Below are 17,850 nucleotides of genomic sequence, written 5' to 3'. Positions count from 1 at the left end.
TATTTACTCTCTATTTCATAGGTACGCCATCTCTACATCACTGGTGAGCTACAACCCTGTACCCTTGAAAGAGCAGCTTCAGTGAGAAGATCTGTTAATCTTTCTCGACATGGTAAGTCCGCCAGTTATTTGATGAACTCAAGTGTCAGGACAGCAGAATCTTTCTCGCCTTCAAAACAGTGTATATTATGTCTGAGCTGTGTCAGACGACTGAACCTTCTCTATCTGTACAGTGGGGAGTGAAGTGAAGCCTGCTGAAGATCTAGATTGTCGCTAATAAGTCAACTGTGATGAGATGCTGTGGTCAGTTGAAATGATATTGGATGATGTAATGCAGTCAGGCTGCTCTTTGGTGCAGTGGTTAGCATTGCTGTTTCACAGCGTTGGGGCCCTGGTAGACGTCTGCTACCCGACTCGAGCCTGATGGGGCCCGACAAAGTACCAGGTTTCGGGCTGTGTTCGGGTTTGTTTCCTAATAAGTGAAAATGAATTATTATTATTTTATGTTTTTATTTATTTTTATAAGAAGAAATTCGTAACTCGTTTTGCGCACTCGCTCATTCTCTCTCGTATGTGTGTAACGGGGCCTACCGAGCTATCTGTTCGCAATGGATGAAATAAAACAAAAACTCACAAAGGGAGAACTACTCAAAATGCCAAATGAGTCAGGGACAGCTTCGTTATGGAACTATTTTGACCTAAACACCAGTTTTTCTCAGCGCATGGAGGAAAAGAGAGTGACCGATTTCGGGTTCTGGTTGGGTTCGGTTTTCAAATTTGGCAGTACCATTCGGGCTTGGTCGGGTCGGGTCTCAAGGTCTCGGATACAGGCCGGGTTTGGGTTTCAATGTCATGCCCGTGCAGACCTCTAGGCCCCGAGTCCAGTTCTCCTTGGATTCTCATGTGTTTCATCTAGGTTCTCCAGTTTACTCCCTCAGTCCAAAGACATGCTGGTAGGTTGTCTTCTGGGAAACTTGGTGCTGGTGTGAGTCTGTGTGTTTGTGTCTGTGTCTGCTCTGCGATGGACTGGTGCCCCATGCGGGGTGTATCCTGCCTTGCACCCGTTGCTTGCCAGGATAGGCTCTGGCTCCAGCTCCCCCACGACCCTGTAATGCATAAAGCAGTTAGAAAATGGATGGATGGACTTTAATACAATTTATTTTTGGAGTGTGAAGTTGAAATGATGATGAGTTTTCTTTTATTTGTCCTGGCATCAGAGTGTATGTAATATAAGCCTCAGCGATTGAGACAGTTTCTCTTTTAGTCTGGTGGATAATGCATTTGCAACCATGGGTGACCAGTTCAGTCCTCCTACTTTTCAAATATATAAAGACTTTTATACTTTCATCTTTGTGGTTAGTTGTTAACCTGTTAGTCATCGGTTTTCATTTTGCAATTCAGTGTTTATTTCTGTACTGGGAACAAAGTACAGTCTGAAGTTTGTTTTTCTAAGGGGATTAATGAGGTTTGTGGAATTTGTTTTTTTTAGGTTTTTGTCTTGTCGTCAGCAGTGAGTATATCATAATTCCAGAAGAGAGGCATATCTTAAATGGATATGTCAGACTTGAAAGAAGTTAAAAGAGCCTTGAATTTCATGTAATTAATTTGAAAAGCTATACACGCACAAAATAATTAAAATAGCTGGCCAGACTGCAAGATACTGTAACTAAGCAACATAAAAAGCAAAGCACAAATCCGGAAGGACTAACTAATGAATTCTGGTCTTTTGATTAATAGATTATAATAGACCTGGGAGTTAGCAAGACTTTCATCTGTTTTGAGGAGTTCAGTGTGCAGCCTCATTCTCTAGGTTTTTTCAAAACTTTTTCTCCAACATGTTGGTCCATTCCGTCTTTCCCCCAGATCTCATCAGTAAAACAATAAAAAGAGGCAAAAGAACCAAACTTTGCATGCTCATCACAAATAATAAACTGTACTGGGTAAAATAAATGTTAACATAAGTGACTAAGCTTTTGCTACACTATGAGCGAGTAACCAGATCTGCCTGTTATTATGTGGTTATATTAAGAATATTTAGTTCTGTTTTAGTAGTGGATGAGCTGATGCTTCATGTATTGAGGGCATCTGTACTCTCCTTTTGTGATAAGCTGGAGAGGCTTGCAATGCAACTTTGGTGAAGTAGGAGTCAGGTTTGGAAATGATGCAAGCAGAGTGCTCCTAATCATATCTTCTTGTGATGTCTTCTGTTGCAGAATCTGAAATCCGACCCAACCGGCTTTTGACATGGTGTCAGAAGCAGACAGAGGGCTACAGGAACGTGAATGTCTCTGACCTCACCACTTCTTGGAAGAGTGGCCTGGCACTGTGTGCCCTAATTCATAGCTTCCGAGCTGACCTTGTGTAAGTTGCTGGGACGCCTTTAAGACCATTTTATACTGCTGTAGGTGTAATATGCAGAACTACATTTACTCTATTTACAGTGCCCTCTATAATTACTTTGACAGAAAAGTCAAAATTGCAGTTTTTTTTCTGTATACTCACGCATTTTGGTTTGAGATAAAAAGATGCACATGAGGCAAAAGTACAGAATGTCACCTTTTATTCCTGGGTATTTCTGCATGTATGCTTTAACATTTTAGAATAATACTACTTTTTGTGTTCCATCTCCCCAATTTAGTTGAACATAAGTAGTGGGAAAAATTTACTAAAAGTAAATTAAAGTAGTATAAAATTTAGTATTTGGTTACAAATCCTTTGCACACAATAACTGCATCACGCCTGCGACCCGTTGAAATCATCAAAGTCTTGATTTGTTCTTTTGAAGTGCTGTGCCAAGCTTTTGCTATAGCCAGTTTCAGTTGCTATTTGTTCTGGGGGGTTTCAGTAGATTGTGATACCTCTGTTCTATTTAGGTTGTTAGTGATTGCAGTGACAATTGTTTTAGAGTTCTTCTTCACAACTCAGATAATTTTTCTATCATCAACTCCAATTGTTTTCTTCAGCTGACCTAGTTGTTGCTGTTTGCTAGGTACACCAGTGGTTTCTTTCTTTTCCAAGATATTTCAAATTGTGGATTTTACTATGCCCAGATTCTCTGCTATGGTTCTGATTGTCTTCATGTTGGTTTGGGCCTGCTGACTCCAAAGGCAGACACCAAAGAGAAGAGCAAAGGCTAAATCCAACATTACACATTCACAGCTCTTTTCTGTGTGCACAACCAATAAACACTTGACCAATAACAACCACCTGGCAGCCAATTGTGCCAATATTTATCCTCTCCTGAAACACGAAAAGTGCTACAATTATTCTACAACAATGTAACATATGCTGTAAGCACTGAAATACTCAGAATAAAAAGTAACATTTTGTATTTTGCTTCATATTTATCTGTTCATCTCAAATCCAAATTGCTTGAGGATAGAGAAAAAATAGCAATTTTGACTGTAGTGTCACAATACTTCTGGAGCACACCGTATGTAGAAATATGACCTGAATAATTTGATTCCTTTCATCTGCCTTGGAATCTTATTCTCTGTTCCTACCATTTTAAGGAGTTATAAATTTCTTAACTGCAAGAACAATCTGACCTGTAAGAAAATTGGAGCTGATTGAATGAAAGAAGATAAAACCATTTTCATACAACTTTTTCATTTTTTTTTTTGCACTTGCATGAGAACATTCTCACGTGAATTGCACTAAAAAAAGAATTATCAAGGGATTGCATTACATTGCATTTCACTATTTGAGCTATGAATTACAGTAGCTTCTTCGGTTTGAAAGCAGCTACGGATTCCAGCTGAAAAGGAATGGCTTGTGTGCAAACACTGCTTTGTCCACACCCAGGAACAGCACATGCTGCAGATTCATTCTGCATGCCAGCCTTCCCTCGCTGTCGCACATAGCCGTGATAAAACATAACACTCGGACAAGCTGTTTCTTTTATTTCCTGAATGACCTAAGTGTGTTGATTAGCACAGTGGCGGAGGGAGAAAAGAGTTTGGATAGCTTTACCATGTGTTATAATTCACACGTATTATCCAGGGTAATGAATTATTTCTGGCACTGTGCGAGTGGTTATGGGAGCTTTCCAGTATTCTATTTTCCCAGGCCTCGCTCTTGTCCATCAGGAAAACCGCTTTTCCTTACGATAGCTGTGAGGCTCAGGCTGACGCCTCTGTCTGTCCTTTGTCGTGCAGTGACTTTGATTCCATCAATGAGGAAGACTCAGCCAGAAACAACCAGCTGGCATTCGACATTGCCGAACAGGAGTTTGGCATTCCTCCCGTAACCACAGGGAAGGAGATGGCGGCTGACAGGGGGCCTGACAAGCTGAGCATGGTCATGTACCTCTCCAAGTTTTACGAGCTGTTCCAGGGCTCACCAGTACAGCCACCAGGTAGGCTGGCGAGGTGGCATTTGTTTTTACACAAAACGTAGGCCTGAGACTTTGAGAGATTGGGGGAAAGTGATGGGGCAGGATTGCCTTCCGTATGAAGCCAACGAGAAAATCCTGGTATTTTAGACCTGGTATTGGTAGTTATGAGCAGCCCATTAAACTGAAGGTGCATTTCTGGGAGGGGGGAGGAAGCCAGAGTGATCATGAGGGGAACATGATCACCAGAGGCCAGAGCTGAAAGCATGCCCTCAGAGCCATGAGGCAGGCAGTGCTACACACCCTGCCACTGTTCTGCCCATACAAAAATGCTGTACCGCCTCTGAAAAGCAATTAATATGATTTTGGCTGTTCATCTTATGAATGTACAACTCACAATGTTAGAGCAAATTAATCTCTGTGAATTATTTTCATTAGAGGAAATAATGTGCATCCAAAAGAAAATGAATGCAAAGAAAACTTGATTTACTAATTACAAGGAAAACCAGTTGGTGCCATGGTCTTATTGTATGTCTTAATATTATTCATATGCTATTATTATTTGTAGATATCTTTGGCACTTATTTCATGGAAAGCAGCATTTTATTAATGCATAGTTGGAACAAGATTTCTTAGCTGTATCTAGTGTTTTTTGTCATTGCTTTAGTTCACTGGAACCTCAAATTTCCTACAAACCCTGCTGCGCAAAGCACTTTTGAATTACAATCCATGAATGAATATCATGGAAATCTAGATTAACGTTTTAACCATGTTTCTACACTTTATGCCAGGAATAAGAAGAAAAATTAAAGAGAACAATGAGCAATGTCCATCAAAGCCAGCCAACTCTGTTTACAGCAACTTGATAACCCAAACTCTGCCAAGGAAACGGATACCAAAGGTAATTTCAGTACCTGAAGCATGAAATTGTGTCCCAGTTTATTTAAAGTATGAGCTGCTATAAACAAGCAAACTTTTCTGCCATACCTTTGTACTTTTATTTTTGTTTTTAGGGATATAGGCGCTATAAGAGGAAATGCACCATCAAAAGCAGTTCTGTAAAGAAAACTTATCAAGTTAACTGAAGTTAACTTTAGCAAAAAAACAGGATTATGGTTTGTTTTAAAAGGTGGAAAAGATTAATTAATTGTAACAAAGCCTTGGACAGGTTTTTCATAGCAAGTGTGCATATTAGCTTCAGGGCCAAACTGAAAAGGACTAAGCTAAAGCTTTCAAGATCTTGATCTTAAATAATAATCACCAGACATCTGTTCTTGCAGTGGTTTATTATTACATATTGATTCCATTTGTTTGATGGTGGTCTTCCTACTGACTTTGTTTTAGGTTGACAAAAAGTTGGAAGACAGTGATTATACGAGCAAAAGGAGGAGAAGGGGCTGCAATCATTTGGAAGAGGTTTGTTTGAAGCATATAAGGACATCCTAGAATTGAGGAAAATTAATCCATAATTTTAATCTGTGGTCTGAAGGTTTAAATAGATGACACTGCTTGTAGATTTGATATTTAAAAACATTGTGTGTGTCCATTGTAATTTGGATATGTGGATAATAAAATGGCACAATGTCAATGTAATACTAATGGAGATTTTTTCAGAAAATTAATCTACCTCTGTGTTATGTTGCCATCTAAGCGTGGTTTGTTTTTCATACAGGCGACAAACCTTTCCAGTCAGAGCCTGTGCTCAGTGAGCGAGGGTGGAGAGGGGAAAGTGGGAGGGAATCAGAACAAAGTAAAATCCATGGCTAATCAGCTCCTCGCAAAGTTTGAAGAAAATGCTCCAAGCTGTACTTTACGTCGACAGGTGAGCAACAATGCAGGATGCAGCTCTTTCTGTTGTCTGTTCTGTGTTTGTATCAAGATCAGATAAAATCACTTTATTGGCCATATACAATTTCTTGCATTAGGAATTTGTCTTTCCACATACCCCAGCCTGCTCTCCATGAGACACACGAACAGGGAGAGAAGCTTGGGGTCAGAGCGCAGGGTCATCAATTTATACGGCGCCCCTGGAGCAGTTTGGGTGAAGGGCCTTGCTCAGGGGCCCAATGGAGTAGGATTCCTCTGCCGGCCGCGGGATACGAACCGGCAACCTTCCAGCCACAGGCGCAGATCCTTAGCCACAGTGCTACTGCACCGCTCCATTAACTGTCTTTTTGAAACAAGACAGGAATGTGTCTTCTTCACAAAAAAATCGTATTGAACATAAGATATTGACATGGTTCAGAAATTCCTTCTTTTGTTTTGCAAGTGATTTATTTAAATGCTTTCATAAAGTTGTAATGAGGGGAGGTGTGTTGATCACACAACTTTGCAAGACAAGTAGTAAAGAGCCTTTCATTACAGTATGCAATTTACATGACAGCTTTAATGCCAGGAAACTAAATCATCTAATTCATTCTAAAGAAGTGAGGAGTGAACAGCTGATGCTCAAGAGTTCCCTTAAGCAGTAGGGTACTAGTCAGCAAGTGGAAATCTAATTTTGGCAGCTTCGCTAACATGATAATCCCTTATGAATATTGTCCTGTTTTAAACACAGTATGTGTTTTAAGTACGTTGACATAATTCACGGTACAGTCTTTGATATTTTCAAACTCTCCTTTGCTAAGAATCAAGAATGTTGTAGACCAGAGAAACAATTAAGGATTTTCAGAAAAAGTTACCGAAGTCACAAATTCAGATATAAATTTAGTGTTTCATATTGAAATACATTTTATGGTCTCAGTACACATTTAAAAGGCTTTAAATGTGCTATACATGGCTTTTTCAAGATGGTATTTTTTCTCTAAACTCAAAAGGCTTCACTGCAGTCAATTATAGGAGGACAGCATTTAAATATAAGATTTGTTTTATGTGTTATAATTTGATTCAACATTGCATTTTATAGAAACAGCTTGTGAAAGTACTCATATACTATTGCTTCCAAAGTGAACATTTGGTACTGTAATGACAGTTTCATGTTGTTTATGCTATGAATTGTTTTCAAATACTTTACAGCCAGTTTTTCTTAAAGAATATGCCTCCATGTGGTTCAATTATAAATTTTAAGTGCAGATATCACTGAAGGATTGCTTAAAGTATGTTCTTAATATCTACAAGAAATTATAGTGTGCTGTATAAAGGACCCTCTGTGACACAGGTACACACAGCAGGTATGCATGACTTTTATCCCACTTTTAGCATTGCTTTTTAAATAGCATGGCCCTAGATATGACATTTGACAGATTTATAGGTGTACCAGAAGGCTTTCATCTCTAAAATGCACTAAAATATGCTACATACACACATTTTATTTTTTCAGGTTATTATAGACAACAACCTGATGGTTTTATCCCTGCTCCTCTCTGTTCTTATGTGAGAAAAAGACAGTAGAAAATATCTTGCTTCTTCTGTTGACAAGTGCATTTCTTTTTCTTCCCTTTCCTTATGTCTTTCAAATTTCCACTGTCATATCCTGCTTGCATTCCCTCTGGGCTTTCCTGGACTGTGTCTGCATTAAAAAGGTTGAGTCTGGTTCAAGTGCAATAAAGCCACCAAGGCCTCCTTATCTTGACATGATTGAGAACCCTCGCTTCGCCAAGCCTATGGACCAAACTCCTGTTCCTCCACAGAAGAGGCAGGTATGGGTCTGTTGATGTAGCCCTGGCAGATGCAGATAGAATAAGTCTGAAGTTAAAATCAAAAAGTTAATGCACAACCGATGAGATTTTCATTTAAAACCTGTAATGTGCCTGAAATTAAAAAGCAAATTGGTCTCTCTGCGCTAGTGTGATGTTTTGATCCGGTTTTCAGTTGTGAGCAGAAGGTATTCACATTTGCTGTGCGTTTCTAGTTACAGTCTTCAGCGAGTATTCAATATGTGGTCGAAAGGACAGACCAGCCATTGCAGAGCACTGGGTACGCTCTGCCCAGGAAACCTAAACAGGCCGATAAAGCACTTGTTGAAGCAGAAAGCACAGACTGCTCGGCTTCCTGTCGCTCCACTGTCTTAGCTGTGTCAGGAATGCTTCAGCGCCTTCAGCGGGTTGAAGAAAAAGTCAAACAGGTGACAAGCTGCTTTTTTCTTTCTCCTTTCCTTTGTCCTATACTCTTTGTGTTTCTTCACGGTACATGTACTCGCAACGTGAAATATAATAACTTCTAGATTTATGGAGCATTGTGGTTTTGCCTAGCTGCAAGCCACCTACATACTTGACCCTCACCACTATTCCCCTTGCAGGCTCAACATTCTCTTCCTATTGCTTAAGGGAAGCATACTTGAAACTACAAGCTGCTTCCTTCTCCCTATTTAGGTTCCTCTCTTTTATATAAGCGATGTTTCAGAAGTAGCATAAACATTGTTAGGTTCCCACAATGAAAATTTTAATTAATTAAGATACGTGACTTTGTATATTAAATGAGTCCCATTTACATACAGTGTTTTAATAGAGTCACAAAACGTTTATAATTCTGTTTGTAGAAAACATTACTGGTCTCAGATGACAAGAACATTTCTCTAACTATGACTTTACTTTGACCTCTTTCAAACTTTCTTTCTCCTTTGCTTTTCCCTTTCATTCCAATCTTTCAGCGGAAAGCTCAGTCTCAGTCTGCTAGGGAGTTTCACAAAAAAAGCGTTAAAGAGAAGGCTGCTCATCTCTGTTCTCTGTTTGGGTACATGGCTTTTCAACCTCAGGTGACTGACTGTTGCCCTCCTGCCTGCATTTCGGCTCTCCTGTGTTCTTGTGCTCTGCATGTTTCTTTACCGCGAGATATCTGATTTTACCATAATAACTCTATGCAGCATAGTCACAGTTTTTTTCACAATTTAACCAAGCAATGCATTTATTTTTCTTTACTAGAGTTCATCACATTTAAGTTCATACTTCATTAAACCTCTGCACTTAAACATGTTTTTATCATGATTTCACTGTTCATGTACTGTATATATTTATAGCAGAAATGCTGGTTTCTGTTTATTTCAGCATCAGAAATTGCATAAGTTCAGGGAGGATAACAATCAAATCCTTGCATTAAAATGAAAAAATAGCAGATTTTACACAAAACTATATTCTTTACATTAAATATTATTTTTTCTTCCTTTTTATATTTGTACAAACTTAAGAGAAACACTGGTAGTTCTTGTCTTTTTCTTTCCCTATTTCTTAGATGTACGGACATTTTAAATTGCTTATTTCCAGAACTATAAAAATGTTATAGGCCATATGAATGCTTTAGGCATTTATTAAATTATGAGGGATATTCCCATTGTCTGGTTCAGTACACATCACAATGATAAACATGAAAAGAAAATATGTAGAGGAGTAAATGATCTCTGTAATAATATATAATACTGATAAAATAAATCCAGTTGTTTCTGCTATTGCCGGTGCTCATGATCATTATATAGGTTCAGCATAAATGGTGACTGACCCTGAACTATTTTTTTCAGGGTAGTTTTTCATAGCCATATAAAATAGTCTTACCATCACAGCTTGTTCTATGAATGGTTTGTTGCATCATTGTGGGATATGGAATGTTGCCAAGTGTGAAACATTTTCTCCGAAGTTTCCACAGCTGAGATTAAATACTTTTTCATAGCATGTTCACTAATTTGATTTAAAAAACGGACATAAATGCTAATAGGCATGAACCAAATAACTCATTATACAGTACTTGGCAGACCTTTCTTTCTCATAAAACAAAACTAATTTGAATTACAGTTCTGTGTTTTTGCCCTCACCCCAATCGCCAAAGAGTGAATTTCTTTGCATGAAGACCACGTAGACCTTTCAGAGCGTGGTAAATTGTTTCTGTTCATATCTAATACAGTATGTCAACACTTCCACTCCTAACATTTATGTTCATCAACAGGCCTGTTCATCCATTTTTCGGTGACTGTGCTTTGTAACACTGCTTTTCCACACTTGCTCTCTCCCCTCTCTGTGTTTCATTGATGGAACATTCCTGATTCATTGCCAACATGCATCTGCTCTGTACAGAGTGCGCTGCCCGCTCCCAGCCCTTTACCATCCCGGCCAAAAAACTCTTTGGCCTCTCCTTCCCCAGAATCCTCCGCTGCTTCACCCTTTTCATCTCAAACATCAGCTCCATCTTCTCAACACCCTCCACAGGTACTGTCTAAACATGCTGCAGCTGTGTGCATCTCGCCGGACAGGGGCTACAATTGTACCGCAGATGATGGGGAGGAGAGCTAGCTTGATATATAAACAAAGACATGTCAGGATATGCACTCCACTGGCCAAATGATTAGGAACTCCCGTTCAAATGAGCAAATGGACAGCAGCTGGCTTGAAGAGCATGTGACAGACTCTCATCTGCTACCTGAGCCTCAACTTCATCCCCAGATTCTTATTTCTGTCAAAGAAACTGATGGAAGTGGGAGAGAGTACATTGAAGTCCAACACAGTGTGAACCTCTTAAGCTCAGATGAAGCTGATCTTCTAGAAGGGTGGGACAGGATCAGGTTGCAAGTGTTGTGTAACTTCAGACAGTTCTTCATGCTTAAAGAGGAGGCGCAATGTGTAGTTTTGTTTGTGTGATGTTAAAAGGGCATATCATAATATTTTGGCCAGTCAGTGTACTCCACAGCAGATTGTGTTTATCACAATATGTACTTCAGTGTAGAATTTACTAAAGTAACTAATTAGTAAGAAAAGAAAAAATTAACTTAAATATACCTTGGTTCAGAGCTATGACATGATAACAGTACAGTTAGAAGTCCAATGTAATACATTTCCTGATTCATGGTCTGGTCTCTTGTGTATGTAATAAGATATATTAATTTTGGCTAGGTAAACTTTGAAAATGATAATACTCTACATTCTGGATTTTTTTAAAGAATCATAACATAAACCTGACATGCTGGGCTATCAGGTATAGAGAGCTACAGTATGTTTGATCACTGCAGGCTGAAGCAAACCTGTTCTTGTTCCTTCTTATGACTCATTCTGTGTACTCATATTTCTTCCCTATTTCTCTGTTTTCATTTTTGTTCTGTATTTAATTTAAAAAAATGATTAATGAAATGCAGGATCTAGATAAGCTGCTATATAGAACAGGTGAGCCCAGTGAACAGCCGAAAAGGAGGAATGTGGTGAGTGTCTTCTGCACAACTTCCCAGATCACCACTCCTCATTACGTCACACTGAGTTTTTATTTTAACGTCATTCTTCCAGAAACCAATATGCTGCTGTCAACCAGTATTTCTAAATTACAGAACTGCTGTCACAGTAGGAGGTGACTCTGGTCATCTTGTATGTTTTTGGAAACAAGTTGCTTTTTGTTTGTGCTTAAACTGCAAAATGTTTATCCTCTCATTTAAAACTGCATTTTAAGATTAACAGTAAAAGTGGTTTATTTTCCTCTTTAACAATCAGATATCATTGCAGAGAGTTTAATGAAAAAACAGACTTTGCTAAATAATTCTTACAATGTTTTCTTTAATTGTAGAACAATGGAAATGGTACCTCATGTGTAATCTTTCAGAACCCCATTTTCGAAAAGCCCGAGTCTAAACAGACTCAGACATTGAGTTCTTCAGGACAGGTATAGATGGATTGAAGTTTAAACGCCTGCTTTTACGTAATGCCCTTTTTTGTTCATGTTAAGTAACTGTTCACATTATTTTGTTAAGCACGGTAATCCAAGCTGTTTTTTTGGAGAAAAGATTCCAAACCGAGCATGTCAGGTACAGAGGTTATTTTAGAATCCAAAGGTTCTTGAGTGCAGTGTGTTGCAGTTGACAGAATGCCATTCAGAATAACAGCAGCTGCTTATTTATGCTGTATCCTCTGAGTTTCTCCTTCTGCTCCAGTGAAGGAATTTAGGCTAGAGTAGCAGTGTACAATAGGAGTTACAACACCCAGACAGTCCTGACAAACTATTATGCAAACACATTCCTTTGCTTCTTTGCATTCGCGAACAGATGTTTTTTTAAAAAAAACCCTCTTATTTTGACACGGAACTCCTGCTTTTGTATTTATTTTTTAACCACATACTTCATAAAGAAAAATAACTAAATCGCAGTGAGTGGTCACATCTAAAAAAAAAACCCCTCCACCTCTGTAATTCTCTCCTTGTAGTGAGGAGTTCTTGTTCTACAGCATAGGGTGCGAAAATTAATTATAGCATGCAAAAACAATGTAATTGCAAACCTGTTGATGTTATTGAGCAAAAGCAGTAAGTCTGCTGTGTGTCTGTGCTTTGGATGCGTTTTCATATCCTTCCCTCTTTAATACCTCTGGCTGTCACTTGTTCCATCACTTGTGATGATGTCCACTCTGCCTCTAACCTTTCCTTCCTTTAATTCTGTCACTCTCTCTTCCTCTCCGCCTGTCAGATGACTGTTGGAAAAGTGTCTTCAGTCATTGGTGCAATGGCTGAAGTTCTAGTCACCCTCTATGAGAATGATCACAGGCCCAAAGCTTGTTGCACATCTCCTGTGCTGGTAAGCAAAACGTACAGTTTTCACAGAAAGTACAGTAGCTTTCTCAAACCTGGGGTTATTCTGGAATTGAGAAAACCCAGCCAAGTCATTCGTGTTTTAAGGCTCAAGTCCTTATTTGATGCGTGTTTGCCCGGATCAGTTGATCAGTTTTAAGTTATTTTTCATATAAAATAAAAAAACAGAGTACGGGTTTGCAAAAGATTTTTATCAGACTTGTGAATCATTTAAATGTCTGTGTACATTAAGATCTGGAGAACGTATGGGTTCCCTTTCTTTAGGTCCTGTTGGACACAGTGTTTCAAATGATGTATAAATTTGCTTCTGTGTTTTCAGATAATTTTTACACCTAAATGCAGGTAACCTGTTACATTCTTGCTTTCAAACTTAATTGGAAGCTAGTGGCTGACATACTGTGGCTTCTAAAAATGATTTAATTTGGGGTATTAAGGATGTTTTCTGATAAATGCTGAAATTGATTAAGTTAAAAAACATTAATAGTAATGAAGGGCTTTTTTTATACCCAAAACTGCCCAAGAGTGTTACCTCTGCTTACCATGAGGAATTGGAAATATTTAGCACTCATGTGAAAACTGCATAATTCTATGTGCATCTTGCAACCTGTCAACATCAGCTGACATTGTGGTATAGTTGTCCCTGTTGGGAAATTCACTTTTCAGTCCTGAGGCATGAGCTTCATTGAATACAGTGTCATCTTATAGATGGCCTTTGTCAGCATTCGCAGGAGAATTTGTCTGAGTAAAGTGCAAAATACAGAAACAAAATCTTGAATATCTAGTTCACTCCATAATTAGAGGCTTGTGGACCCAGGGCACTGCAGAACTCCATAATGAGGGAGGAAATTCCATGTTAATGCTGTCTTGTAACCTCCTGGTCTTTACTGGGATATTTGTAAGTAAAGTATATTAGCTTTCTCTTAACTCTGATCACTCCGTTGTATCAGGAGGGTTTAGATTGTTGTTTAGGTGGAATGGACAGAGTAGTAGGTGAAGGAGACCACTGAATTGCCTTTTATGAAACTATTTTGGTTTAAACCCATTTCTTCTCAAAGCTACTGTATATTTTTGACAACACCAAGCTCCTGCTGCTGCTTTGTTAAATCGAGAGGGAACAGCAGCCCAACCAATTGGTTAATATTTCATTAATGAATCCTGTCCTAGTACCTGGTCCTCAAATCTAGACTCATCTTTCACCTGCTCCTCCTCAGTCCGCTGGGTCAGAAATCCAGTTTCCTGCACAGTGCTCTGCTTCACTGTGTTTTTTCGTTCTGACAGGTGAAATGAGTACTAATGGTAACATACCATTACACTTATGGGGGTGATAAAAGCGATTTCGTACATTGTTAATCCTATAGCCTATCATATCATATTTTCCCACATGCCTGTACTGTATTTTAGAGTAAATTACCTTTACAATTCAGTTATTCACTGAAATATAGCTTATTGTATCAATTAGTTTAACAATGGAAGCAAATGCATTGTTTCCATTTTGTTTTTCCTTTACCTTTTGTGTTTAGAATGAAGTTATTTTTCATTGTATACATTGTGTACATGCATGACTTGTGCAAGTTTTTTTTTATCTGCAGTGAGGGGTCTTCTCCACATCTATAATGCACTGTTTTAAATTAAAAATGATATATTATTTAATAATGGTTATTGGCATTTATTAATCTGGTAGGAGTGGTTTCAATAATTCCTTTCAAGGCTTTTCACATTTTTATTCTACAACATGTCCATCTTCACGAGTAGTATTGGATTTACAAACAGTGGCAGCTGTGATTCCCACAACAGACATTGGCATGTTCCTGTTGCCCATCTCATTGAGCCAGGTCCCAGCGTGCTAGAATCTACCATGCCACTCTGGATGTGCCTCTAGGCAACTCTGCAGATGCTCCTGGAAACTGTTTTCTTCTTCAGTATTACGAGTTAGAGTTCTCGGGGGGGGGGGGGGTGGGGAGAAGCACTTTGAAAAACTTTGCACAGGTCTTCCAAGGGCCTTCTATCTAAAGGCGGTATTTTATTCAGTCGTGTATCATCCTCGCATTTTCCGCACATCTGCGAAGCCTTGTTGAAGTAGATGTTCACCATTTGTTTTTCTGCTCCCAGGGGTCGATGCGCAAGGAGTTCCCACAGAACCTCGGGGGCAGCGACACGTGCCACTTCTGTAAGAAGAGGGTTTACGTGATGGAACGCCTCAGCACAGAGGGCAGGTTCTTCCACAGAGAGTGCTTCAGGTGTGACGTCTGCAACACCACCTTGCGCCTGGGTGCTTATGCCTTCGATGTGGATGAAGGTAGGACCGTGGCTGGGAAAGGACAAGGATTAGATGTTTACTTAATCTATTGGGAATCTTTTCCTTTGCAGTGCTCTGTGGCGGGTGAAACTCATCAGCTGGTAAACTAAACCTTGGAAATATTTTCTAACATCCAGAAACTCTTGTACCCTACATTGTTTTAATAAAAAGCAGAACAAAGATAGAAACCACAATAGGTATTTGAAACAATAACCAGTAGTGTCATTTGATAATATATTTGCTTTTAACCCTTCTGGTTTAAGGGATAATTGTTTGGCCATAATGGCAAGGAAGTGAGATGATGACCCCTATGATAAACCCAAGGGTTAATGTGTTGGAGGTTGGGATTAATGGAGAGGTGTTAACTTGATGAGCACTGGAAAATAAGGACAAATGTTCAAACTCACATCTTAAAGAGCCTGAGACTGCCAGCAGTTTGTCTTTTTGTGGATTTTTGTCATGGGCTGCAAAATATGTTTTGCTATTGCATCAGATGTAGTATTTTCAGAATGGCTGCCATAAACGATTGGAGGTCTGTTGCCTGAAATATGAAATTACCCATGTTTTGACAACTCTTTCTCCTACAGCAGTTTTTTTTTTTTCAGCAAAAAGGTACCTGGTTTTGTTGAAGTAGAGTTAATCAGGCTTACATTTAACTGTAGAATATTTTTTTCTTATTTCCTGAAAAATAAAGCTCACTATGGTTGTTTCTCCATGAAATCTAATGGGTGTGTTTACTATATTGGTAGGTAAATTTTACTGCAAGCCCCATTTCACTCAACGCAAGACCAGTGTCAAGCACAGGAAGAGGCGTGTAGATCTAGAAAAGGTAAGCAAAGTAAAAATATTTTCTTTGCTTAAAAGTGGTATATGGCCAAACAATGATCTCAGCATTATTTTCAATACAATGCTTTAAAAGGTATTTTTATGTATTTAAATATGGAATATTCACACAGCAAGAAAAGTGTATTGAGTATCTGGTAGAGATGGTGTCCTTTAAAGCAATAGGGAGTGTTACCCAGGTGTCCACACTGGGCCTGCACAATCTGGCCTCCCTTAAATTCTCTCTCAATTCAACTGGCAAAGTGATTTCTCTCTCCTTCCCTGCTCTGCTATGGAGTGAAGGTGCTGGACTTTATTGGTGGATAATGTGGGTTATATTAAAATATGTAGAAGTGTTGAGGTTCTGAATGTCTTGACTTACTAATGTGAAAATCGCTGGACTGCAATAGACAATTGTTTTTTTAATCCATCCGATTTGGAAATTGCCAGTTGTGCTTTTATTGTGTCTTGGTGCACGGCTGTAAACCCTGCCTCAGAATACGGGGGAGAATGAGTACAAAGGCATACTCCTTCGATCCACTCGTCTTTTAACACATCTGTCAGTACAGCCCTGCACTGATTCAGGTTCAGCATTAATTAGAGGAGCGAGTCATTCCTGACCAGTAGCCCTGCATTCCTGCTAGTGCCCAGGAGACCTCAGGGTTTTCTGTGTCACTGAAATCCGACTAATTCCAATCCATCCCTCGGCGGCGCTCAGCTAATTGTGCATCAATGTTTGGGAAATCCAATTTCCAGTCACAGTCAGCTAGTGACCCCGCAATGTCTGGAACAAAGAGCTCAGTCTGCTTTCAGGCACTCAGGAGGCCCTTCCATGACTTTAAACAGTGAACACTGGGGCTGGTGGAGGGGTGTTAGCATGATGAGTGCTGGGAAATGACGTGAAGACTTCCACAGAGGAAGAAAACGACAGACCTCGTGGAAAATAGATTGTCAGCCATGGTGCCGCATCCCACCATCGGGAACGACCCTGCTGATTTGCATTCTGTGGGTGTTTCCTTTTTAGGATGAGAAGGAGGTTGTGAAGCAGGAGGACTCTGGAACGTCTGCCCAGGAAGCAGCAAGCACTTACTCGGCCATGGGAAGCCTGGAGAGCCGGCCCCCAGGTACCATGACTTCCTTCCTTAGGAAAACCATAAGCTGGCCGCTGCGTGTCACCCGGGATGTGTTTGATATCCCCAGACGCCTGTCTCGCTGGATGCATGGTGCAGTGCACGCCACTGGCCTCCATTTCAGGGACAATGCCAATGATTATACCTACTTGTATGAGCTGTTAAGCCTAGGTGTGCCTCTTCTCTGCATGCTCCATGAGATACTGGGGCACATGTTCATGGAAGCCGCACCTCCAACACTTGAATATGTGCTTGAATGGGTGGAGATGCAATTAGGTGTGAAGCTTAACTAAAGTGCCACTGAGTACCAAATGTGCCATTCAGTATTGGGTGATGCTTGGTTTGAATTGGACATTGTAGCGTTCATCACTGTTTCATGAAAATGACATGGCCTTCTCTGATGATGTGCATTGATAACCTGCCAAAAAGACTAAATCTTAGCTTTGATCCACCCAATACCCCCAGTCTTGAAGTAAAAAAAAACTTGATGTATTTCCATTTAGAAGAAGCAGTATATCCCAGGCAAACAAAATGCAGCTGGATTGTAATTTTCAATCAGTATGTAAATTTTGATTTAATCTTGGCCTGACATTTGTATGTGCCTCTTATACCTAATCTTAGGCTCTTTTATTGCAGTTATTGGATGTTTTGAAACAATTTTATCCTTCAGCATTTCAAACTAGTAAATTACAAATCCAATTGAAAACCAAGATGTAAACCCAATAAATAGTTTATGATGAATAGCTAAACGGATTGCAACAGGTAACATGCATAGTCAGACAGTGATC

The 17,850-nt window shown here is 39.5% G+C and overlaps 1 protein-coding gene across 15 annotated transcripts in view; it reads left to right on the top strand.

The window, feature by feature from the left end:
- Positions 1–17,850, top strand: part of LOC148645602 (F-actin-monooxygenase mical2b-like) — a 79,954-nt gene that overhangs the window by 32,646 nt on the left and 29,458 nt on the right. For 9 of the 15 annotated variants that reach the window (XR_015928185.1, XM_088611575.1, XM_088611583.1 and 6 more), the window contains 16 exons: positions 22–112; positions 2,214–2,361; positions 4,158–4,357; positions 5,125–5,234; positions 5,678–5,764; positions 6,006–6,155; positions 7,855–7,971; positions 8,184–8,396; positions 8,922–9,026; positions 10,333–10,464; positions 11,385–11,447; positions 11,804–11,899; positions 12,693–12,800; positions 14,924–15,110; positions 15,860–15,939; positions 16,957–17,056. Coding sequence is in view for 14 of the 15 variants with exons in the window: in XM_088611575.1 (XP_088467701.1) it covers positions 22–112; positions 2,214–2,361; positions 4,158–4,357; positions 5,125–5,234; positions 5,678–5,764; positions 6,006–6,155; positions 7,855–7,971; positions 8,184–8,396; positions 8,922–9,026; positions 10,333–10,464; positions 11,385–11,447; positions 11,804–11,899; positions 12,693–12,800; positions 14,924–15,110; positions 15,860–15,939; positions 16,957–17,056 (1,987 nt within the window). In the remaining variant the exon portion in view is untranslated. The remainder of the gene's footprint in view (positions 1–21; positions 113–2,213; positions 2,362–4,157; positions 4,358–5,124; positions 5,235–5,677; positions 5,765–6,005; positions 6,156–7,854; positions 7,972–8,183; positions 8,397–8,921; positions 9,027–10,332; positions 10,465–11,384; positions 11,448–11,803; positions 11,900–12,692; positions 12,801–14,923; positions 15,111–15,859; positions 15,940–16,956; positions 17,057–17,850) is intronic. The other 6 variants (XM_088611582.1, XM_088611584.1, XM_088611585.1 and 3 more) reach the window with 6 other exon arrangements.

The sequence above is a fragment of the Lepisosteus platostomus genome, chromosome 18 (assembly GCF_059453375.1).
Source record: "Lepisosteus platostomus isolate fLepPlt1 chromosome 18, fLepPlt1.hap1, whole genome shotgun sequence".
Lineage (NCBI taxonomy): Eukaryota > Metazoa > Chordata > Actinopteri > Semionotiformes > Lepisosteidae > Lepisosteus > Lepisosteus platostomus.
Note: the sequence above shows the minus strand (reverse complement) of the source record. Positions and strands in the feature narration are given on the sequence as shown.